Raw genomic sequence first — 25,035 nt, 5'->3', positions numbered from 1 at the left:
AGCCCAGGATCTTGTTTCTCCCTTTCTAATCAAGGACACTGCCTCCGTGGTTCAGGGAAAGCGGTCCCCGCAGAACGCCGCAGGCACAGCAGGGCTGCGTGTACAGGATCCAAGCCAGCAGAGAGCCTGTCTACACTGTCCACCCATCTTTGCTCTGACAGTGTAGATGTGCATGAAGAATACTAGGAAGTTGGTATATTGGGGGCAAGGCCCCATGATTCCGTGTGTTTTAATTTCCTAACTAATTCTCAAAGGCGAAATCCTAGGACTCCCCTCACATGTAGTCTTACTCATTCCAAATATTTGAAATGTTCCTCTTAATTGCGTCTGTGGCTCTAAGAAAAATGAGTGTATAACTTGGAGACATGCCCTACAGAAAGCCAGAAGAATCCTCGTCACACTTGTCATCAGCCAAGGGCTGGGTGAACCCTGGGGCCCTATTACCCAAGAGCTCAAACCATGTGGGAGCTTGGCCCAGACAAACAGCCTCGTCCGTCTGACCAAATGCAGCTGACTGGTTGGTTCTTGGAGGCTTAGATAAAGGCTGGGAGGCGTACTCAACTGGGGCGAGGGGCTCCTTGGGTTTAATGAATGGGCTGTGTGTACATGAGCGAGGTTCCAAGTTCAGGGCCGACATCACTCAGTTTCTGCCCTCAGATAATGAATCTAAGCCAGTGATTTGCTGGTTGCTTAATGGCACCAAGTACCGCCTTAATGTAAGCCCAGGGCACCACCAGTCCTTCGTTTCAGTATCAACTTTTTAAGTATTTAAGGCAAAAAGTGATCGTCCTTTCTAGCCCTATTCAGCATCTGGTCTTTCAAGGAACCCCGGATATCTGTTTTCCTCTCTTTACACAGAAGGGCAACCTAGAGCTGCCCTGGATACACAGTCTCCAGCCTTGCAGCTGTTTGTTTTGGAGTTTTATCAAGAAGGGGCAGGATGGAGAGCTCTACTTGCGTGCTGAGGAGATCAGGCACACGCCCCTGACCTTTCTCCCAGCCAATGGCTCTCACACGTGGGCAGGCCCTGAGCCTGGAGACCCACAGACACACTTAGATGATTTTACGGAAATTGTTCGGCCAGCTTACTCCGAGGCCTCCGACGAGCTCCGATGCACTGCCCCCCAGCACCACAGACATGGCCAACGGGACCAACGCCTCCTCCCTGTACTACAGCTACGAGTACTACATGGACTACCTGGACCTCATTCCCGTGGACGAGAAGAAGCTGACAGCCCACAAACGTGAGTCCTGCCCTGGGGAAGCCGCCAGGCACAGGCCGGGGGCTTGGTCCAAATGACTTTCTCTCCATTCATGTCCTGACTCCTCCAACAGCTGTCACAGTGAAGCGGAACATGACCCTGCACTGGAAGATACAAATGAACAGGCGTAAAATGGTATCTGTTATCTTCTAGCTTAAGTTTAGAACCAACCTTCTAAGAACCAAGACACTCTGGGAGCAGACAGACACTCTATCTGCTTTTAAAATAGATTTCTTGGTAGAGTTTCATTTATCTGGATTCCAAACACTTAGGTGAGTTTCTTTACACTGTAGATTTCGGGTTTTCTGTTGCCTGTGTGCCAATTTGGGAGAGAGTCATTTTGTCGTTCCCCTAAGATGTATGACTTAATAATTTCTATTAAAATACCAGCCGACGTTTAATCTTCATGGTCTCAGGAAGGACAGCCCAGAACGACTTAAAATCCTTTCGCTCGTCTTCCTTCCCGTCTTTATCTCTTGGGTAATATTGTACTTTGTGAACAATCTTCTCTGATTATTCCAACTACTCTGTCAAGATAATTAATAAGTTAACTGAGGAAATGAGCATGAAAAAGAAAACACAAACAAGGTCTCAGGCACTGGGAACCCATCCTCTGCCTATCTTGAAGTCTCAAGTTCCTTTGTTATTTCACTACAGCCACACCATATGTCTGTCAAAAAGTAAATGCAGTAACTAGAAGGAATGGGATGCTTTTCATATGAAAAGATAGTCTGTTCTACACCAACTCAACACTGAAATCCATTTAGATGTTACTACGTAATAAAAGGGGCAGAGCCCTGGCAGAGCCCTAGGGTATCTTGTCAGAAAGTGTTCCCGTTTTCAGTTCCATTTACAACTTCCAGAAGTCAAGTGCAGGCGCCCGTCTGTGTTTGCTGAGGACTTACGTGTCCCCAGCACCATACTAAAGCTTTTGGGAGTTCGATAGGTTTGGAGTGTGTTTTTTTTGATGCAAGGTATACAATCATGAAATCAAAATGCAGATTTTTGCACACACAGCTCACAATAAGGAAGACAAATAATAATAACGAGAAGGTGGCAGGGTTGAAATAAAAGCCTACTCATATGTATTGTCCAAAGTTCAGAACTTCAGAATGCATACTGGTCTGGTTAAAATGTAGATCTGCATTCAGGAAAGTCTTTTTTAAATTAACACAAATTAAATTCTGGGTCCGCCTCTGACACTGCCATCCTCTTGTGTGCCAGACATCCTGCTCTGTCATCACCTGGGCTCCAAAGCTTCTCCTCGCTGCTTTGAGCTGGGAACTGTTTGCAACTTTAGAATTGTATTAGGTTGGTGCAAAAGTAATTGTGGTTTAAAAGGTTAAAAATAATTGCAAAAGCTGCAATCACTTTTGCACCAACCTAAGAGAACGCATAATCTCAACCTTTGCCCCCATCCTTACCCACAGATAACGTCCCTTTCCAGGAAAAGTGGCTGATGTTCTCTCTAAATTGGGTGTAAGGTTTGAGAAGATGTTCTTTCTTGTAGATGTGAACTAGAGTTGCAAGTTTACAGCCTGCTGAGCGCAGAAACAAAGTCAAATAAGACACACCTCCCCAAAATCCCAAGCCCAGTAAAGACCATCTCAGTGAGGAAACTTGCCAAAGAGGCCAGTTGCTCCCCTACCCCAAAACACCCGACATGTCCGGGTTTTTTGACATTCACAGAGAGAGGTCAGTTGCTGGATCCCCCCTATGAAGAGTAAACATCTATTGGTATTTTAATAGAAATTATTCAAGTTATCTATCTTAGGGGATGGACAAAATAACTGTCTTCCAAATCTGCCTACAGACAATGGAAAACATGAAAACTACGATTTGAAGAAACTCACCCAACTTATTGGAACCCCAAACAAATTAAATTCTATCAAAAATCCATTGTGAAAGAATGTTTCAAAAGTGTCTTATTTCCTTAGAAAGGTAATTCCAAATTTATTACAGAGGGTGTCAGATACCATTTTTCACCCAAACGCATAGATGCTGAGAGGTCTCTGACACCCAGAGAGAAATAGGTGCATCTCTGGCCTCCTTTATTCCTGTTTGTATCCCAGATCCCCCAGGCTTCAAATCTTATCTGAATTTAATTTCTGTTTTCTCTGGAAAAGAAGTTTGGGGTTAGACAAATACTCGCTCCCTGAGGTGTTTAAGCCCTGAATAGGTAGTCATCTCATTTTTTCTGGGGAACTAACTGGGACCACGTAGAGGGCAGATGCACGGACTCCAGAGCCAGGTGGCTGGAATTCACACCTGAGCTTGGCCAGTGACATGACGAGCTGAGTGAGCTTGGGCAGGTAAGTTCCTGAGGCCAGGCCATCATCCGGAGGAGGAAATTGGAACCGTCTCTTAATGGGAGAAGTGTTACAAATTTTGGGCAGTCTTTAATTCACCATAAACAAGAAAAATATGGCAGGTGGCCCTATGTGCTCCACCGATAAATAAAATAGGATGGGGAGCAAAGAACTGGGGCCCAAGGAAGGACGGCAACCTTGACTAGGGTGTTGAGTGAAGGCCTCCCCAAGGTGCCTATGAGGAGTGAAAGATGAGCCTTGAGGAAGTCTCAGGGAGCCTTCCAGACAGCAAGAATACCAAGGGCTCTGAGGCAGGGGTGGCTGGTGTATTCTGGGAACAAGAAAGACATTTCAGTGACTATTTCCTTATAGTTTTGGAAACTACCTTGGAAATATCTTTTTCTCTTAAAATGGAAACCACTGCATTAGTTCATATGTCAACACAACCCATCAGTCAACAAGTAAAAAAAATAAAAATATGGGCTCATGACATGAAAAGGCAGTTAAAACAAGAAGAAGCTCAAATGGCCAGTGAACAGGAGAAAATGCTCAACTTCACAAGTAATCAGGGAAAGGAACTGGGAAAGAACAATGAGATGCCATTTCACACCCACGGCATCAGCAAACATTGAAAGATTGATATTGGAAGCTTTGGGGTAGGAAGTAGGGAAATTGGAACTGTCAGATGCTGCTGATGGGACGAAAATTGGGTTCACCATTTTAGAGAGTAACTTGACAAGGACCAGAAAAGTTGAAGATGCTGACATGGCAATAGGAGTATGTGGGGTCCTGAGACCCAGAGAAGTTGAGTGATGGGCTCAAGGACACCCAGCAAGGTATTTGCAGAGCTGGGGCTTCGATTCCAGGCTCCAATGCGCCAGGACTTCCCAGGACACTGCCATGATCAGTGGGCAGACTCTCAGCAACCTTTGCTGTGTTGCTCTCTCTATCCCAGCTCCTGAATAGTGCCTGGCACATAGTAGGCACACATAGGTCTTTGTGGAATGAATGAATAAATAAACTGATGGGAGGTAGGCAGCTCTTGTGTGCATTATGCATTTTCATGGTCAATATCTGTGTCAGTCATCAATTTACTCCTCTCAGTTCTGAATGCACCCTTCAAAACATGCTCTGTGACAAACGATGGGATTTCTCTAAAGTGAGCCCGGTGTTAAGCTTTCCCAGGACAGGGCTCTGAGTGGCACTGCAGGAGGCCTGGGTTGGGTGGGGGGCCCACAGGGGGGATATGAGAACGTCTGGTGGGCCCGGCCTAGTCCCTGATCCAGAACACGGTCCCTTTGAGATCTTGCAGCCCGTGTGGCAATAACCTCTCTGCAGCCATCTCGACCTGCAAACCAAAAGCCCTGTCCATGTGGCCAGTGTGGAGAGGGCGTTACAAGCTGAGCAGTGGCTCCTCCACAGGCGCCTGCCAGCAGGACCCCACCACCAGCTGTTGGTCACTTCCTGCCGGTGCTCTGGAAGGCTATCCATGGTTTGTCCAGCTGCTTCAACTCAGCCCTGGCTAAACTAGCCAACATCTCTGCTATCTGGTGGCCAAACCACACCTTCTCCAAGATGTGAACCTCTTCCGAGTTTGTCCTTCCTTGGATTTTGGGGGCTGGATAGTATCCCCATCCCCTAAATTCCTAGGTTGAAGCCCTAATCCCCAAGACCTCAGAATGGACTGTATTTGGAGATTGGGCTTCATAGAGATCATTAAGTTAAAACAAGCTCATACAGATGGGCCCTCATCCAATATGCTGGTGTCCTTATAAGAAGAGGAGAGACTAGGACACAGACACACAAAGAAGGAAGACCATGTGAGGACACAGGGAGAAGGCGGCCATCTACAAGCTAAGGAGAGAGGCCTCAGAAGACACGGACCCTGCCAGGTCTTTGGACTTCTGGCCTCCAGGACTGTGAGAAAATAAATGTGTATTGTTTAAGCCACCCAGTCTGTGGGACTTTGTTATGGCAGCCTGCCTTAGTCCATGTGGGCTGCTAGAACAAAATACCACAGACGGTGGCTGATAAACAACAGAAATGTATTTCTCCCAGTCTGCAGGACGGGAAGTCCAAGATCAGTGCAGCAGCACCATGCCATTCTTGTGAAGGTCCTCTTCCTGGAATAGCTGGTGCCTTCCCGCTGCGTCCTCGCAGGGTGGGAGGGGTGAGGGGAGCTGTCTCTGGCATTCTTTTAAAAGGACACTAATCCCATCCAAGCAGTCTCCACTCTCATGACCTAAGTAAGCACCTCCAAAAGGCCCTAATACCATCACACTGGGCATTAGGATGTAACATATGAATTTGGTTGGGGTGGGGGGAACACAAATATTCAGACCATAGCACAGCCTGAGCAAACTAATACACCTGTGTCCTCTCCCTCAGCTCTAGGATACCTCATAGAGTTTTCTTATATCTTATACTCTTTTATCCTATTTAATAATTCTTCATATTAAGCTTCCTTATTTAGCCTACTGTGTGATTTCATCCCCTGACTGGGCCTAGCCTGCTACAATATCCTTCCAGTCTTTCTTCTTCTGCATCTGTTTAAATGCATGAACAGCTGCATTGAAAGAGCAAGTTCATAGAGTGCACTCAGAAAGCGGCTGTAATTTTTCTCCAATGGCCCCTGCAAACCTGCGTATTGGTGCGGACTCTTTCCATGCCTCTGGGTGAAAGTTTGAGTAGGGTCTCCGACTTTCACTGTTCAGTCTTGGATTTTTAAAAATGTCTACCAGTCACTTTAGGTCTCATGTCTAATTCCATGAAATACATTTTGAACATGTTTAAAAACAACCTATTAACTTCTTTAAAAGTCAGAATTTCCTCTTTCCCCAACTTGGGGGCAGGAGTGCTTCTCATTTCTTTGTTCTGCTGGCAGCTTTCTCCCCCAGCCACCTGCCCCATGCTGGTTTGTGACATGTCTTCATTGGAGCACAAGGAACAGAAAGAGGTGAAGGCTGGCACTGGTCTGGGGGTGGGGGTGTCCTCTGTCAGGGCAGCGAGTCAAACTGGCTCTTTCTCTCCTGGTGGGGTGCGTTTTGAGACCCCCTTACCCCCAGAGGTGTTGCTCTCTTCTGCTGGCCTCAGAGGATGCCCCCAGGACCCTCTTCTCAGAGGCCGACCCCACCTGGACTGGTTCTGTTGGAGGCCCACTCCCTTCTAGGCCCTGCTCACGCACATGGTCCCTTTAGGCCAGCTCCAGGTTGGCACTGAGCCGGCACCCTCCCTGAGGCCCTTTGCTGGGCCTTTGACAACATACGGCCTTACCCCTCAACAGCTGGCGCTTGTTTTCTGTAGTGATCAGTGTCAGGCAGTGTCAATGGCAGGTGGTCTCAGGGATGCTCTGTCACACTGCATCATAGGCGGGGTAAGGTGACCAACAGTCTGGATGAGGATGGACAGAGGTCATTCCACAAAAAGCAGGGGACCTTCTTTGCTGACAAAGTCGATTTTCTCTCCCCATCAGTTCGTCTGGGTTGGATTTCCTCCCCAGTCAAACAAACCAGGAAACATCATATCCCAGCTCTCTGCAGTGGGCACATCAAAGACAGAAAGATCCTGGGAATGGATCTGTGAGCCAGACACTTCAGGGTGAAACAAGGAGGCAAAGCTCTCGCTCTCACCTCTTCTCACTAGAAGGTCGCCTGTGGCAGTTGGTTGAAATGTGGCAGGTCAGGCTGGGTTCAAGTCTTGTGTCACCTAGAGAAGGAGACAAAATAGAGAGAAAAATACCCGGGGCTCATGTGTTAACCGTACAAGTGGGAAGGATTTTAAGATTTTTGTGTTCACGCCCACACACTGGAATTTATTCCATTGTGGTTGGGCGGAAAATTGGAAACATCTAGGGGTTTACATATGTTTTTATGGAGCATTCAGTGAGGAGCTGATTGAAGGCTATGAGTTGCCCTTTCTCCGGGATGGCTTGAAATCTGGTGTGATTTTGTTCCAGAGACTTGACAAGGATTTTTACCCTTGTAATTTTCGTATGTGGCTTCTATTTCCTAGAAGGGTTAAGAATCTCCCCACCACTGTCAAGTGGTGGAAAATGCAGATCAGTTTCCTCCGACCCTGCCGGAACTGTCTGATTACATGTGTAATTTTTTAATTGTCCCCTTTTCAGAGGGTAAGCTTAGGAAAAAACCAGTCCCATCTTCCAATCTCACAGCGGCAAGAATCTTCCAATCTTCCTCTAATATGATGAGTCTCCCGACAGTGGTCTAATGTTCCCTTGCAGGGAATAGCAAGGTAGATTGACTTCCCTGGGTAGTTCCTGGCTTTCATGCTGTGTGTCATTTACCTTTCTGATTAATATGTCTTCTTTCTTTAATTATGGGTTGGTAAGAATTTGTCATGGCCCATATTGACTTCCGCTGCCGCACCACCTGTGGCAGCTTCAATAAGACGGCAGTCTATGTAGCTGCTGCTCTGAGAGCTGGGAGAGGAAGTACAGAAACACACCACTAATCAATCTGTTCTCTGAACACACTACAGAGAATTCAGTGTAAAGATTGAACAAAGGACCTATATAACTCTTATCTCTCATTCAGAGTAATCAATTTCAGGTTACAGCTTTAACTGTGACTGCTAACACTTCAGCAAATGGTCAGTCCCGTGGGCATGACATAGCAGTAAAAGTAATTTTTCAACAAAGCTAAGAAAATGTTTGCCTTGAACAAAGTTCCCATCAAGGGAGCCCCACAGGGAGGTGCTACACTTGGAAGATTCTTTTATTGCTCAAAAACTGCTTGGAACTCTTCTGTTGGAACTGACTTTGGCAGTCACAACACAGCCTAGGAAATAGCTAAGGTGATAAACTGTGTATATCTCTAAGGGTGGATTTGCTTTTGGGAAATAGTTAAAAATCACAAAGAAACCAATTGGGTGAATGAAATTAAGCTGGTAAATACCACCTGGGTGTCAAAAATCAAACACAACCTCTTAAAGTAACAAAATTGGTGTGTGTGTGTGTGTGTGTGTGTGTGTGTGTGTGTGTTGTATGTCCTTGAAGGTAATTCTAAAAGAAAAATTTATAAATATTCATGAATGTTTGATAAGTGTTTATAAACGTTAGATCAATATATTTATTTTAGGAACATTGATTTGATTCTATTGTAGAGAAAGGATGATTATTTTGAAGGTCAGCCTTCATTTGGATTTGTAGGTTTTGGAACATTGATTTAAAAAGGTACTGTTTTTACTGATTCAATAAAGAAAATTGGCTACAATTATCAGAGAGTACCGGATGAAACAGAAGTTGGTTTCTCTCCCATGTACAAGTCTGCAGAATGGGGTTGTGGGTTGGCTCCACGAACTCCTCACGATCCAGAGTCATTTCAGCTCATTGCTCTGCCATCACTGGGACATTGTCCCTCATTTTCATGTTCCAAGCCATGCTCTGGCCACCACATCCATGTTCTGGGCAGTAAAATCTGGTAAGAAAATAAGAAGGAACACAAAGTAGTAGAAACTAGCAGTCTCTGCAAGAAGACTCCAAGAAACTGTCCTGTAATGGTTCCACCCTCTCATCTCATTGGCCTGTCACATGGTTGGACCTAGTTGAAAGGGAGGCTGGGAAATGTAGTCTTCGTCCCAGGCAGCCATGAGCCCAGCCAAAGGTAGAGGTTCTATTACTATGGAAGTGCATGAAAGCAATTATTACAGTTGACAACTAGCAGTCTATGCCACCGGTACCTTACTTATATCTTACATTTTAGTAAGCTTGAAGAACACAGTGATATCACTTGCCATAAATCCTCTTAAGAGAAATAATAATTTTAGTTCTATTTATATATCATTTTGCAACCATGAAACAAGGAACTATGCCATGTGTATCATACATACATATTATTTTATTTAATCTGTGTAGTACTCTACATAATATATACTATTATCCTCATTTAACAGATGAGGAAACAGATGTAGAGATGTACAAACCCCCGATTGTCTGAGATCACATAGCTAGGAAATGGCTGCATAGAATTTAAACTGAAAACCACGCACCTCCAGAGCCTTGGCCCATAGCCGTGTTGTTAGCCCCCAAGAAGGTGAGACTCTTAGATTTAATGTACTAGGACTCTGGGACTCAAATGTGAATGGCATTTGGAGGAATGCTAAACCTGAGGCTTAGCAGTTTTCACTCAACAAAATGGAGGTGCCTACTATGAGTTGGGAGTATTTTAATTAGGTTAATTTGCTAACTCCAAGTTGGGATGAGAAGTTCCCAATGTGACATGATGCCCAACCATGCCATCCAGAGTCTTTTCCTGTCAATCCACTGTGGATGCCTCATTCCCCTCTTTCTGTCAGTATGGACCGGAAAAGGAAGGAAAGAAACAAGGGACAGAGGGAAGGAGAAAAGGGAAGGGAGGAGAAGGGAAGAAAAGGAAAGGAGAGGGGATGACAGGGATGTTTTCCTGGCTGGACCAGGGTCACTGTCCAGCCAGCCTGGTGCTCCTCGTTGTGAAAACAAGCCCACGGATGTTTAAACATTCCTAACACTGAGGAATGACAGCTCTTGCCCTTGGACAAAATGTTCTGTTCAAGCACTTAGGCTGACCCTTCAGGAGGAAGAGGGAAAAGAACTCTCTTTTCTTGGCTGCCTTTTTCAACAGAACCTGATGAAAGAGAATTGAATACGCAAAACAGCTACTGATAGCCCTTTGGTCTGACAAAATTTAAATTTCGCTTGTCTGTAGAACTCGGTTCTGTGAACAGTGTTGTCTCATTTCCTGCTCAGTGTCCAGGGATAAGGGACCAAGGGCAGGAGCCGAAAAGTGTGAGCCTGGGAGAAGCTGGGCAGCTGGGGGAGTTCTCAACCGCTCAATTTTTGAAGCTATTCCTTAGAGGTTCTGACAGGAGTTATCCAGGCTCTAAAGACCTCACACCCTGCACTATTTTTATGAAGGAAAAAGAGCATTCGTGTCTGCAGAAATCTAAAAATTCCCTGGCAGAAAACAATCCCAAACCAAGTTTTCTGAAAGCATACACACTCTCATGCTTTGAGGGTTGCAAAGTAACGGCTCTGTGGGATAGAGTTGAACTGAAGCAGGTGTTGTGGAATAATGCACAGCAAACAGGCAAGGAAGGTGAGAGTCCCAGACTGCTTCGAAAAGTCCTTAGCTTAGGACGGACGGTAACAACCTCATTCTGTACAGCCTAGGAGCCCAGAAGTTCTCCTTAAACAGTTCAATGCTCTAGAATGCCACCATCAGTTCCTCAGCGCAGGGACAGAAAGGAGGAAGGATGTGAGAGCCAGCCAGCCCGGGGTCCTTGCTGTCCTTGCCTCTCTGGAGTGCGCATGCCCAGTTGCTGGTACATGCCGAGGCAGTGGGGGCGCTGATTCCTTTCGCAACCCCTGCATCTCTGCCTTATACCCTGTGTTTGATGCGGCCAGGGTCTAAGATCAACTCCTACGAGTCCTCAGTGTCTCCCTCCACCTGTCTCGGGCCATAGAGCACAGAGGTGACACTCTACTCAAATGCCTTTATTTACCACGCAGGTAGCTCACAAATCTCTAACACCCCATTCATTCACTCAGACAGTTGTTCATTGGGTCCTTCATTTGTTCACTCATTCATAAACATCTTTTTGTTTGACCAGAACACAGAATCCATGAGGCAAGGTAGGGCTAGCGCAGGAAGCACTGCAGGAGTTCAGAGGAGGATGGTGGGGGAGGAGAGTGCACGTGAAAGGCGTCAGTCATTTCCTGGGTGCTAGGTGGGCCCCCTCTGAATTCTTGAAAGCCACTAGCAGAGCCTGGCTCACGTAGGTGCTTAATAAATACCTGTTGGTTACCATCCTTCTGCAGCCTCCTTTGGTCACACACAGGTGTCCAGCATATCCCCACTGGGCCATCTTGTCCTGGGGTCATGAGTGTGCCTGGGATAAGACACCTGCAGACATTAATTGTGAGCCCAGTGCTCTGTGCCCAGAGCCAGAGTCAACCACCAAGAAACAGTACCCTATTGCAAAGGTTTCCTAGCGACTTGCCGAATGTTCCTGAATCGCAGCACTGGAGAATGGCACCTTCTGACCTGCCAGGTTCTACCCAGGGCCCAGAAGAAGCTAAGCGTGTTTCCTGGGTAGCCCCTGCCCCTTCAGTCTCCAGCCACAAATACAGCCATAGTGGTGACTGCAAAAGCGCCTTTTCCTCCTGCCACTGCACCCCAGCTGGGCCTGTCCAGCTGTAAGGGAGGGACCGGCTCTTTCCACCTCACTGAGCTGGCTGACCAGGGCGGGTCTTGGTTAATCCCACAGTGGGAAGGGGTCACTCTGGCTCTGTGCTCTACAGCAATCCGTCATGCTCACAGCCTGCTTCTAAGGCTCTAACTCTTGGAGTCTCTGGAGCTGCCCTGAATGGGGCTGGTCACCAAAGCCCCTGCAGCCCTCACAGGGGTGGGGAAGCCATCCTGTCACACAAACTGCCCACAGCCCTTCCTTCTGCCTCCAAGGGAGAAAGGAAGGAGGGGAAACCCATCTTCTGAGCAGCAGTAGCTGCCAAAACAGCAAATCCACGGGGTGCCACTCGATTGTATTTACTGCTTTTCCCTCAACGGACAATCACTCTAAACTGACCCAGTAGCTCGTTGCTCTGGGAAAAGTCACTTCCTGCTGCCCTGTTCCCTCTCAAGGTTATTGTTTAAGGGAAATCTTCCCAAGGGCTCCAGCCAGAGGCTGGAAGAGGAGAGGACGCCTATACTGGGCCCTGTTTCCACAGCACTGGGGGCCCTGATTTCCCTCACAGTTGGTTTCTGTGACATGACACGACACTGAGCTGCATCTCTCCCTCCCGCAGATTCGATTGTCATTGCCTTCTGGCTGAGCCTGGCTGCTTTTGTGGTGCTGCTCTTCCTAATCCTGCTCTCCATGTCCTGCTCAGGGTCCCTGCAGGGGAGGTAAGTCGGGGAGGGGGGGGTGTGGGGATGTAGGGAAATCCGTGGCTAAACAGTGCGGGATCCTACGTCCAAGCAAGGGAGCACTGTTTGGCCATAAAAGAGGAATGAAGCACTGACCCATGCCACAACATGGCTGAACTCAAAAACACTGTGCTGAGTGAAAGAAGCCAGGCACAAAAGGCACATTGTGTGTGGTTCTATTGATATGAAATATCTAGAAGAGGAAAACCCATAGAGACAGAAAGCAGATTAGCTGTGGCTAACAGGTATCATCTTTTTCGGATGATAAAAATATTTTAAAATAGACTGTGGTGATGGTTGGATAACTCTGAATATACTAAAGCTCATCCAACTTTACATTTTGTGAACTTTACTGTATGCACTGGCATAATATATCTCAATTAAGCTGTTGAAAGCGATAAAGCCAAAATGAGCTCATATGCCTGTTAGGTCTTGCCAGTCAGCAACCCAGACAAATGGGACCCTAACTTAGGGACCCATGGTCACCATCTTTTACTCAGTGCCCGCTGTGTGCCTTAGTGGTTAAATTGGAGGTAAAATCTCTAGGAGCTCCAAGTAGTAATTTGAGCCTCGCTTGCTGTTAATTCTGTGCTAGATGATTGGCCCCCACACCCAGTTTTCCGTTCTAGCTCAATCTGCACCCCATAGCTACTGCTGTCCTAATGACTTCCTACGGCGGACACTATGCCACCTCTCTCCCTGCCATAGCTGACAGGACCAGGGGTAGGCAAGGGACCCAAAAAGGGCCCGTCCATGGCTGAAACGTGTATCCTGGCAGAAGAGCTGGGGCCAGGGAGCGCTGAGGGGTCCTGGACACCATTAGGAACCAAGAACCTTGGGGAATAGAAACCATGCGTCAGCTTCGGAAGCTGATAGCAAAGAGATGAGCAAAGCTGTTCTGAGACAGAGGGAGGGGTAACCAGAGAGGGCGGCCCCCCTACACAACGGGGTGCCACGGCCGGTTCCAGTGAGGCCCTGTGGATGTGTGCGTGTGCAGACCTCCCTCGAGGGAGTTTCTTCTACCCTCCGTCACCCCCACCCACCCTGCCCATAGCCTCTTATCCATCAGTCCACACTCACCAGGTCACTTATGGTTCCCTTTGGTCACACATGGGGGGCAGGGACCAGCTTTGGAGCAAGGAAGAAATCCATCCTTTTCTTCCAGTGTTTAGAACTCACATTGAAGTCAAGCAGATTTTTACCCCCAAGAGCTACCTGGGGGACAAACTAATGAAATCACCTTTCTCTTCTGCTCTTTTGAGGTGACTTATAGCAAGCCCTGTGCTAGGGACAGTTTGCAAGATTGGTCCGTTATCCTCCCAGTGGAAAGTTCTCCAGTCCAGTGGGCCCACGGGTGGCCGTGGAGGAGGGGTCTTGTGCATATTCTGGGCTACCAGCTGACAGGACAAATCCTGACTGGCCACGTGGCTCCCTAAAGAAAATGCCCTCCAGGCACTTGGCAGCAAATGTGAAATGCTCAGGGCAGCAAATGGGTCCTTAGGAAGATTTAGGAAAGAGAATGTCAAGGTGTTCCCTGAGGAGTCGCTCTTTCCATCCATGCTAGAAAAGAAAAAAAGAAAAAGAAAAAACGATCATGCTAGCACCCTCTGAAAGGAGGCCTCTGCTCCCTGGGGCCGCTTTCCTTGCCTCTTCATTCACTTAGCACTACAGCCACATGTGAACTAGTCCTCTAGCTTAGACAGCTATCAGCACATCACCTCATTTGATCCTGAGGACACCTGAGGCAATCACTGTCCTGTTTCTTTGATGAAACTGAAAGCAGACAGGTGGGACATGGTGGCCGTCTCAGCCCAGTGGCTGTCTACTGCCCCCAGCACCCTGAGTGCAGGAGAGTCCATCCAGGAGGGTGGATTGCTAAGATACAGGTTGGCTTGAGGTGTGGATACAAGATGAGCTGCACTCAAACTTGTGGGTGGACGGAAGCTCAACCTGCCCCCCTCCCCAACTGTAAATGGACATACGAGGGAGAAGTGACCTTGAGGGAAAGATCTGAGGTATGGGTCACCATTGATCACTTCCTCTTTCCTCCCATTTTTCCACAATGGCGACCTTTGTGAGCTGGGCTGGCTCTCCCTGGGGGCCGTTCCCCTGGCACAGGTGCTCTCACTCCATGGCACCTTCCCTAAGTACGGGCTTTGGACAGGCAGGACAGTGCAACAGGAAAACCCCCGGAAAGGACTGTTCTCCAGTGGCCTGATGTCTGCCTCCCATGTGCTCTGTCCATAGGAACAACGGCCAACAGCACCCCACATGCTCCTGGAGTCATGGCCTCCACCTCCCCCTCTGCATCCGGAGGTTCCTGCTGCATCACAGGGCCCCTCGGGCCACCCCGCAGGCTTCACCAAGCTCAGTCAAGGAACCAGGCAGCACAGCATATGGCCCCCATCATCCGCTGCAGCAGGAGGGCCCCTCCACTTCGCCCCCCACCCCATCCCAGCCCCAGGCCCAGCCTGCTGTCCCTGGGGAACTGGCCCTCGATGGGAACCCGCATGGCATTAGCTGATGTCAGTAACAAGCCCAGGGAGCCTCCCCTTGGAGACAGAACCTCTCGATTGCAGAACTGACACCAGCAAACCATGGCCATTGCCGAGTGAGCCGGTAAACTCAAACCATCCTGCACACACATGTGGCCTCTGGAAGCCTGTTTACACGTTGCAGGAAGTGCAACAAGGTGAAGAATGTCTCCACAGGAGGCACACACTATGCATTTATCCAAAGCTTGCAACAGCCCATCCAGCACAGAGAAGTAGCCCCGAACATCGCAGATCATACTTAGTGCACTTACCTCTTTACTTACTACCTACATTCACTTTGGGAAAGGTAGAGAAATAAAATATACACAAGATGAAAAGATATTCACTCACTAATCTTTACTATGCTACTTTTAGCTTCAACTATTACTGCTATGGTGTTCTATCGAGCTTGAGGTCACTTGGCTGATCTGTACCTTTTTGAGGACATCCAGGGAGGGCCTGAGAAGTCCCACCCATCCGCCACTGATGCCCACTGTTACCAAAAATGGGACAGTGTGTGTCCTGCCAGGCCAGCAGACTGTGGTCAAGGGACCCACGTCACACTTCTGACCTCCCCAGAGCCTTTCCAAGACAGAGCCAAGGACGCATCTCCCCTGGAGGGAGCAGCCAGGCTCGGCTGGCCTGGCCTAAGCCCAAGGGGAAGAATCTGCCTCCAAATGCTGCCGCACAGCATCTTTAAGCTGGTAGGAAGGGTCTCATCCTGGATGTGACTTCATGTGACTTCTGATCTGAGACCTAGTCCTTTAGTGCCCAACAGCCTGACCCTGGCAGGCAGGCACCAGGGGACAGAAAAATAATTCCCCAAGGTGAGTGCCGGGTTTGGCCCCACCGGACTCGGGGGCAGTGCGTTAGGAGAAAGCTTGGGGAGACTGAGCTCCAGAAAAGGGGGAGAGAAAGGAACACGTGGCCTTTCCAGCTTGAATCTACCTGTAGGACTCTGACTTCAAAAGGGGAGGGGAGAGGGGAGGTGAACGCTTCCAGACAATGAGCCCTGTTTGTGGTAAGGGGGTTAGATGAAGAATTACTCTTGCCTTGGTTAAAAATATTGTTAAAAGCAACAGAAGAGAGTCCGAAGAACACTGGAGGTACAAAAACGTGCAACGCTGAAGCCGAAACCAAGCCATTCTCAGTACTGTGTATATTATACGGGCAAATAAACAGCCACCTCCCAGGTGGCAGACAGGGAATGCCACCGCACTGACATGTGACGATGGCCCAACAGACCCTGGGAGCCACGGTGTGCAGGAGGCATGTGGGTACATGCACAGCTTTAAATGAGCAGACTAGAATTTTATCTGTGAAACTCATGACATTTCATATTCCATATTTGTCAGTTATGACACCAATTAATATAGGAATCGTACAAGTCAAATCCTGACCTCTAAAATACAGGTTTCTGTGGAATAAAAAATAGCCTTTAACATCAGTGAAACACAGAAACCTAACAAAAATAGACATTTATTCATAAGTTATAAAATTCAAAATCCCCTCTGTGAAACACAATTTAACAAAATACAGGCTGCTGTCTAAAAGCAGAAGTCAAATCAATTTTACATTTTAAGGATTTGATATAACATCCTTTTATTTAATAAAATAACTAACAAACACTGGCAGGTGCTTATTAATTTAAAAAGTTATCCAAAGCTTTGTTGTGATTTCATATAGAAGGAAACCTTCCACAACTCTCACCATGCTCTCTTGTCTAATATGTTTTTGGACATGTTGGCTTTAATATCCACAAATCTGTTAAGCGCTCAGGCACATTACCTCAATTTGAGGTATTTCCTTTAAACTACAAAACCCTGAGAGGAAGGGTCAGCCTGACTGAACACTGGATGGGCCTGGTGGCCCCGAAGGACCAACCCCCACTGTAACTCTGACCACTTCTGCATAGTCCCTGGAGCTTATTTATAGGTCAATTAAATAAAGGCAACTTTTCTTGTCAGGAAACCGAGTCAATGCACGGAGCCTGTCCTTTGCATGCACCGGCCAGCAGGGCAGCACGTGTCGGGGGCAGGGCGGCGATGTCCCTGCAGAGTTCAACGACAGCCTCCTTGTCGCCACTTAACGCCTCCTCTGCAGCGTCACAGATCATCTGGACGTGGGTTATGAGGGTGTCTGGCTGCTGGGCGCCCAGCCAGATGTCCTTAATGTACAGAGACACCAGGAAAGCCGCGGTAGCTGAGGAAGAGGACAACAGAGCCGTCAGGACGCCACTCCACGCAGCTGGAAAACAGGGCACCCCGCCTACACGCAGGGGGACCAGGGCTTTGCTATGTGCCTAAGGGAACTGGGCCGCATCCATGTGGCAACCCGAGGTGAGCAAGTGGAAAAAGCAAATTAATTTTGCCTTTGCTTAACTTTTGGGTTAATCTTCTTTGCTCCTTTTTAAATTTTTTTATTCGATGAATGTTAAAAAAGTTACCACAAGCCAAGTCTCCCCTGGGTCTGACCCCCCATGCCCAGAACCAGACCTGAAGTCTGAGAAGAGCTTCACGGACTCGCTTCACATCATTTCCTCAAAGGCACTGGCGAGGATGTTTTACAGGCAAGGAGTCAATTCTCTGACTGCAGCCAGATGACAAAACAGGTCACCCTGCTACCAGGTGAGCTCAACTGCCTAGGCTGCCGGCCGGTCCCTGCTCCCTGCTCCCCTCAGGTCCCTCAATGAAAGGGACAATCCCAGATGGAGGAAGCCACAAGGTCACAGCCTCCCCGTGTTCTCTTACAGCCTTTTAAAGGCTTTGCTATTCATCATTCGTGTATTCAAACCTTTATTAAGCTAAATACCAAGCACATAAATTCTGTGCTTGTGTACATATGTACGCATGTGTGCACGTACACATATGCACACACATTTGCACACACGTATTCATCTGGCCACGATGGGGAGCATCATTCCACATCTGGGAATGGCTGAAACCTAGGAGCCACTGCCCTGCAGGGGTGGGGTGCCCAGTGGGACACGAGGGAGGTTCTGAGCTGAGCACCTTCCTCCATTGTAAACACGGCCGTCACCAAAGGTTTTGCCAGACCTCCTCCCTTCACAGTCAGGGTCCAGTGGCCAACTCTCCATGATCCCCAGAAGTGTGGTGAGAGGAGACCCGAGAGGCTCTAAGGAACAGAGGTTGCTCCCCACCCAGCCCACACCTGCCGCCGACCGGGGACCGGCATTACCTCGCGTGGCTTCATCCTTCTCGTTCAGGGAACAGAGGCAGAGGGTCTCGACTGCTGGGTGGAAGGGGCTCCCCGGGGGGCCCAGGGCCGCTATGAGCTGCAGCATGACTGTGTTGAACAGGCAGGCCACCCTCTGCGCAGGCTCCAGCAGCCCCTCGGCTGCGCAGAGCTGGCTGTACAGCTTAAATATGCCGCTCTTCACAGTGCTGTCCTTGAGAAGATCGGCCACGAGCACCGACTGAGGCAAAATGTAGTTCTTAAGCCAGCCAAGGAGTCCTGCAGCCTCTGCCCTGCCGAGTGGCTGCTCAGCCACTGACCGCAGCACCCAGCGGACCACCAGGGAGGCGACGGCATTCACAAGGCCCAGTGCACCGCTCTTGGGGGCAGCCCCATCCACGGGCTCCTGAGCAGGGTCAGGGCTGGGGAACACTGGCCCCCAGTGGGTCACTATGGACCTCAGGAGGCCCCTGCACGTCTCAAGGCTGGACGCCTGCAGCTCAGGCTCGGCCACCTCCTCTGCCTCCCCAGGCCACCTCTTCCGGCCCCGTGGGCCCTTGCCTCGGCCTGGCATGACGGGCTTGTTCTTATCCTTCAGCATTTCTGTTACACACACAGAGAGAAGCCGGCGGTGAGAATGGAGTCCCTCCTCCCCACAGACCCGGGAGGTGGGGCGTGGGGGGCAGGGTGGACAGCTGCCAGGCACCGAGCACTCAGCACTGCTCCAGTAGGACATGCTCCTATGCCCGGAGCACAGCGGGCACTCAGTATGTGACTGCGACCGCCATTACTGCTACTGTACGTAACAGATGAGCTCCCTGACAGCAGCAGAGCTGGATGCAAAGCCAGGCCTCTCGCTCTGGGGCTACAACGATGGACAGGCCCTGTCTTTAGCCTCATCAGCTCTGGAAATGCTGCTCGGAGAGGGCAGGACGCTCTGGGGGCACTGGGCACAGCGTGGGGAACGCAAGACAGAGTCACGGCTCCTGACACTCACTTAGCAGCTCCTTGACGGGGTGTTTCTCCATGGCTGCTCTCAGGTCCTCTTGGAGCTGGACGTCTCTCTCGATGAGGCTCCACTTGTGCAGGAGGAGGAGGACGTCCCTGGTAGACAGCACCGTCTCGTTCACGGTGAAGCGGTCCATGTCCCTGAAGGCCTGCAGGACGGTGGCCCGGTACCTCAGCACGGAGTCAAGCGCCCCAAAGAAGCTGGTCAGCTGGGTGGAGGCCAAGGAGGGCCTGTGGGGAGCCAACGGCACAGACTGAGCAAAAGCTGCCCCTCGTCCCGCGGCCCAGGAAAGGCACGCCAGTCAACGCCGCAGACCACAGGTGCAAACAGGTCATCCGCCCAGGTTTCCCCTTAAACAGATATAAACATGGACCCCCGTATACAGAACAGAAAGAAGGGAGTGTTCCCGGGGAGGCAGAAAGGGGACCGGAGTGTGACTCCATCCTAGCAGCACAGAAATCTCTCTAGAAACCGTGGCTGATGGATAGCTGGGCAGAGAGAGCCTGAGGGTCAGGGTGCCAGCCGCCTAACAAAACACTCAGAACTGCCCATTCCTCCCATCTCATCAACTCTCAGAATCCAGTGAAAAGGCTCAGGAGAGCCCTGGGACAGCACTGCCCACGGCCAGCCTTACAATGGTCACTGAAAGGAAATCCGTCCTTCTGAACCCTAAGGAATTTACAGTTCAACACCATCTGCTCCATACAATCTTAAAATTAAAATTACAACCCTTATTTCAAACAGGAATCAGTTCTCAGAGACCAGTGTATCTTTCAACAACCCTCAAATAAGAAACACGGTGACCAGCACTGATTTCACAATTTCATTTGAACAACATAAAACCGCACGTCCTGTTCTTTATCAAGAAAGTTTTTGTTCTGAGATTACAATCTGTTTGCTATCAATTCTGGTTCCAATTAGCATCCCTCCGTTCTCAAATCAGAAACACGAGTGTATATTTTCCCTGACACAGTGGAATCTGAGGAGAATTTAGCTCTGCTAAGAAATCAAGAGCATTATTCCACAGGGTCAGATGAAAATACTGAAGTTTTCAAGACAATTGATGACAAGTCGATCTGTGCAGGCTTAGGCAGAAGCAAGTCTGGGGGCACCCTACCTTTCTTAGGTGAAGGTCATGGAAAATATGTTCTTTCTACAAAACGTCACTTTTGAGTGCTTAAATCAAAATATCATGGTAGTCGCTTTGCCTGCTAAAAGTGACCTGGTATGTATGACATACTACAAGTTCTGAGAGCATGTGAAGTTCTCAGGGCCTTGAAAGCTGCCTCATAAAGTTGAAGCAGAAAAGAGGAAAGAGCTAAAATAGGTTACCTGATTCACCCACAACTGGCAGCTGCCTTCTGGCCTGGCTCTCGCCAGCCCAACCAGTGACTGGCCCACTGGCCCAGAGCCCACCTGTGGAGTGCTGACCAGAGGGAACACTGAGAGGGGAGGTGACGCCCACCAGCGACACGCCAGGGGTCAGGCCTGGCAGAGGGGCTTACCTGAGGTGCTTCGTGAGTACAGTGAGAACATACAGGAACTCATTGACCACGTGCAGGGCGAGGAGCTTCGGGGGCTCCTGGGGCCCAGACTGGCGAGGAGGCTGGCTCCCCCGCTCCACTCCTTTGTCTCCCAGGTTGGTCACCCACAGCGTGTGCAGCAAGGAGATGATGCTAGAGAGCACCTGTGTCTCCAGAAACCTAAAACCCAACACACAACGCTCACTCTCCGCCACATCCTCTCCTTTCACTGACATCTGCTGGAGGAAAGGCGGGCGGGAGCCACAGAAGTGACGACAGTGGTGCAGTACCAAGCAGTGGTTTGGCTCGTTTTTCCCATCCTTCAGCAACTCCACCTGCTTATTCCCCCAAACAGGCACAGAATCTGAGTAAGAACAGGGTGCCTGCTACAGACCCAGCTTCAACACAGGGTGAGGCCCCAGTGGACACCCCTTCCTAACCAGAAGACCACCTCACGCCCCAACTAGAGACAAATTCTGGAGCCACTGTGTTACAGTGAGAAGAGGTCCTGCTCACGAGAACAACTCGATTCAAAACCTAAAGTTAACAGCCAAGGAGAGATAATTAGCCAATTATGCCTTTTATAAATCGGAAACAGTCTGGAAGCTGATGTCCAAAGACACATTCTATGGTTAGGACACTACTTTGTTTTAGATAAGTTTTTAAAAATACTTTTTAAAAAATACACAAAGGGCTTGAAAATCCCTGGGTCGAGCAGAGTAGTTAGTGCTTTGAAAGACAGATCCGCCCACCCAGTGCTGTCTGCTGAGACGAGGTCTTCAACGTTCCAGACAGCCTCAAACTCAGGAGATCGATAGGAATCAAAACAGATCAGGCTATGAACTGCACTGTCCCCCCCCAGCCCGCTGCCAACTTTGTATGTGGAAACACTAACTCCCACTGTGACTGTATTTGGGGGTGGGGCCTCTGGGAGGTGAACAGGCTTAGAGGAGGTCGTGAGGGTGGATGGAGCGCCCATAACGGGATTATGTCCGTCTAAGAAGAGGAAGAGGCCCGGGCTCTCTCCTCTCTCTCTTCCCGCCATGTGAGGACACACGGAGAAGCCGGCGTCTGTGAGCCACGGAGAGAGCTCTCATCAGACCCCGCCCAGGATGGCCTGACCTCAGACTCCCAGCCCCAGAACTGTGAGGAAATGAATCCTTGCTGTTGGAACCACCCTGTCTGTGGCAAGTCGTTATGGCAGCCCGAGGGCGAAGACAAACAAACACTCGACACAGCTCCAGCAGCAGCTCCTCACTGAGCCTCTTGACCCTGGGTGGACCGTGGGGAGCTGGAACCCATCACACGAGGGACTGAGCGTTCCTGACACTGGAGCCTGTTTCTACCTTGACAGCTACAGTCCCAAAACCTTAGCTAAATGGTGCCACTGCAGGGGAGTGGACTGTGCAGAACAGACGGAAGGTCGGTCAGTGGAGCCTCCGCCAAGTGCAAAAGCAGCTGGCACCTGTCACTCCACTCACACAAGACACTCAAAGACTGAAAGCGAGGAAATGCCACTTTGGCATTAGCAGGAGCTGGTTACAGGCTTATGGCGGCATTAGAGGACACTGTTTTGGACAACATGCATTCTATTGGACATTTCCAGTCGACACTAAAGCCTGCAGTAGACACCACTGTCTCCGTCCCTCCCTCTTCCAGCCTGACACACACCTCTCACGCGCAAGGTGCTTACTTGCTCTCAAGGATATGCAAAATCCACGTTAAAAGGCTATAGTCCCGTAGGATCTCATAGGCAGACTTGGCATCCCGGGCGGCATTCTGTAGAATTTCCAGAATCCAGTTCTGAAAGTCCAAAATAAAGAGTTACTCTTTAGTGGCAAAGCCTAACTTGATTGTAGGAACAATTTGAAAATATAAAGGCATGTTATGGTTACAGGTGGTGGCTGCGTATGTTGCTTTGCTACGTCTGTAAGAGTGATGCTTGGCTGTGTAGGAACGTGTCCTTCGCCACAGGTGACAGCTAGAGGACACAGACCTCCACGGCAATTGCTGGGCCCTGGGGGGATGCCCACTTCTGCTAATCCATCATTAGGAACCAATCCACAAGCAAAGGTGCAGCATATAAACCCATCGCCCAGGTCAGCAGCAGTCTGAGCTGGGAGGAATGAGGACCCATTTCTAGCAGAGCCAAGAACGGCTCGCCGCCCATTTTTGTCCCCTCAGTTTTACCACCTAGAAAGGAAGACATAAAAATGGGAATGTCCCTTGAGCTGCTAATTGGCAGCTTTAGAATTCTCACATGCTATAAAAAATGAAAAACTACCATACTCAAATTTGGTTTATTCAAACGTGTTTCTTAATCCTAACTCACTCCTATTTACACACATTTTATATAGTATCAGAAGCAAAAGATGACCAGGCTAGAAATTAATCAGAAGGCCCAGTTACTGCTTCCAACTAACTGTCCATGGCATTTAGAACGCTCCCACATGAGTTCTTGGTCTAGGGGACAGTTACGTGCAGACTCCCCCATCAGTTGTGCAGCCTGTGTCCCCTCCACCTCCTGGTTCCCAGCTGAGTTTGGATGATCCAGAGCTTCCGGGCATTAGATGAAATTCTGGCGGCTCAAGAGTGTCTCAGCCAGAGCACCCTGGTCAGTTGTGGGGATAATTTGTTTCCAGGCTGCTCAGCCGGCTCCAGAGATTCACGATTACTGATCATACTGATCAGCACACCCCTCTTCATAGGCCTCACCATGGGGGTGGGGCACAGGGAGGGGACCGTAATGAAGAGCATTTCCTCAGAGGACAAACAACAGTGAGTGTTAACACCGCAGTCTGACAGCAGGACAGGCACCGATGGGGTCTCATTTTCCCTCATCGAAAGTCAGGTTAATGTCAGCTTAGTAGTAGGTCGGTCATGTCCAGGCGGGTTAGAATTCATGTGACCTTGACTTCCAAGTAAAACCTTCAGAAAGAGCCTAGACATTCTGGTCCCAAATACCCTTGCGGGAGCCGCCTACCTGTGCCACTTGGTCACACAGCGGGCTGTTGAAGAAGGACAGGATGATGTGGAAGACCCCTCGCCTGGCATAGAGCTCGTAGCAGTGCTTGTCCCGAATCCCCTGCCGCAGAATTCCAAAGATCCACTCCCGCTCGGCGTTCCGCTGCAACCCAGGCAGATGGGACACACTGTTACGTAAGTTAAAGCCCTTTCACCCAACAACTCTCCAGACACCACCGTTTGCACGACGGCGAAGACCGTGGCACGGCAGCCCTGACCTCCACCGCTGATGGTGTCATTAAAAATCCTCGATTTCATCTCTGATTCAGTTTCAAATCAGGAGTAAGGACCAAGTGAAGTTGAGACACTGAACTGTGTGAGTTCAGGCAGGTGTTCTATAAAAGCACACTTCATATTTACCCAGCGATTCACCAAGAAAATGTAACGAGACTGCCACAAAACTCAGACCTCTGACACAGTGTTTAAGGTTTGAGAAGTGACCAGAAAGTTCAAGTTCAAGCCCGCGCGGAACGTTTCCTTTCCCTGACCTTCCAGCTCTAACACTGTGCAGTCATGCCAGCCGAGCAGCAAAAGCACTGATGGGGGGGAAACGTCAGCAGGGCAGCAGCGGTCAGCGAGCAGAGCAGGCTGAGCGAGCCAATCCAGGAGGCTTTCGGGACCGTGTGGGGATTCACAGCATTACCTCCAAGTCCGAGCTGTAGAAGAACTGGTAGAAGCCTGGAACCTTGTTCATGTTCAAGTACTCGTGGGACAGCAGGAACTTGTGGATCTTCAGGTACATGTGCTCCTCTAGGAACAAGGCAGACAGTCACGACCGGCACTAACAGGCTCCCCACGGCCTGCTGGAGTCGGGGAACGGGGATCTGGGGGAGGACAGAGATCCCTGCCCCTGGGAGCTTTCGCATCCTTACCAGGTTGTTAGGTAAAAACTGCAAAAGTAATTGCAGTTTTTGGGATTATTTTTAACCTTTTAAACCTCAATAGTTCTCGAGAGCTGGACTGCATAAGACACCTTAGGTCTACACTGCACACACTTTCTCTGTGGCTCAGAAACCACGGCAGGACGTGGAGTCTTCAGAGATGCCAACCATCCCCTAGTCATCAGCCTGGTGGGCAGGGTGGCACCAGGTCACCCAGACAGCACAGGGCTAACACTGAAGGGAACGACCCGGCAAAGGGGGCTCAGGGGCCCTGGGTCACTGGCTCTGGGACACGGTGGGGCCGACAGGCAGGCACCTCCTCCCTGCCACTTCCCATCCTCAGGTCATGGCCCACAGTCTATCCGGCCACCTACAGC

At 49.5% G+C, this 25,035-nt stretch overlaps 2 protein-coding genes across 2 annotated transcripts in view; one reads left to right on the top strand and one right to left on the bottom strand.

The window, feature by feature from the left end:
- Positions 1-234: 234 nt before the first annotated feature.
- MRAP (melanocortin 2 receptor accessory protein) lies at positions 235-16,450 on the top strand. The gene is made up of 3 exons (XM_019730269.2): positions 235-1,244; positions 12,372-12,471; positions 14,740-16,450. Exons 1-3 carry the CDS (start codon positions 1,058-1,060, stop codon positions 15,014-15,016), a joined length of 564 nt encoding a protein of 187 aa, XP_019585828.2. The 5' UTR covers positions 235-1,057; the 3' UTR covers positions 15,017-16,450.
- A 35-nt stretch (positions 16,451-16,485) lies between these two features.
- The window catches only part of URB1 (URB1 ribosome biogenesis homolog), a 65,605-nt gene continuing 57,055 nt past the window's right edge, over positions 16,486-25,035 (bottom strand). Inside the window, exons 33-39 of the mRNA XM_019730177.2 lie at positions 24,421-24,527; positions 23,737-23,880; positions 22,447-22,556; positions 20,736-20,933; positions 19,219-19,460; positions 18,225-18,824; positions 16,486-17,228 (exon numbers count right to left, since the gene is read on the bottom strand). Of these exons, the coding sequence (XP_019585736.2) occupies positions 16,990-17,228; positions 18,225-18,824; positions 19,219-19,460; positions 20,736-20,933; positions 22,447-22,556; positions 23,737-23,880; positions 24,421-24,527 (1,640 nt within the window). The 3' untranslated portion in view covers positions 16,486-16,989. The remainder of the gene's footprint in view (positions 17,229-18,224; positions 18,825-19,218; positions 19,461-20,735; positions 20,934-22,446; positions 22,557-23,736; positions 23,881-24,420; positions 24,528-25,035) is intronic.

The sequence above is a fragment of the Rhinolophus sinicus genome, linkage group LG01 (assembly GCF_036562045.2).
Source record: "Rhinolophus sinicus isolate RSC01 linkage group LG01, ASM3656204v1, whole genome shotgun sequence".
Lineage (NCBI taxonomy): Eukaryota > Metazoa > Chordata > Mammalia > Chiroptera > Rhinolophidae > Rhinolophus > Rhinolophus sinicus.
Note: the sequence above shows the minus strand (reverse complement) of the source record. Positions and strands in the feature narration are given on the sequence as shown.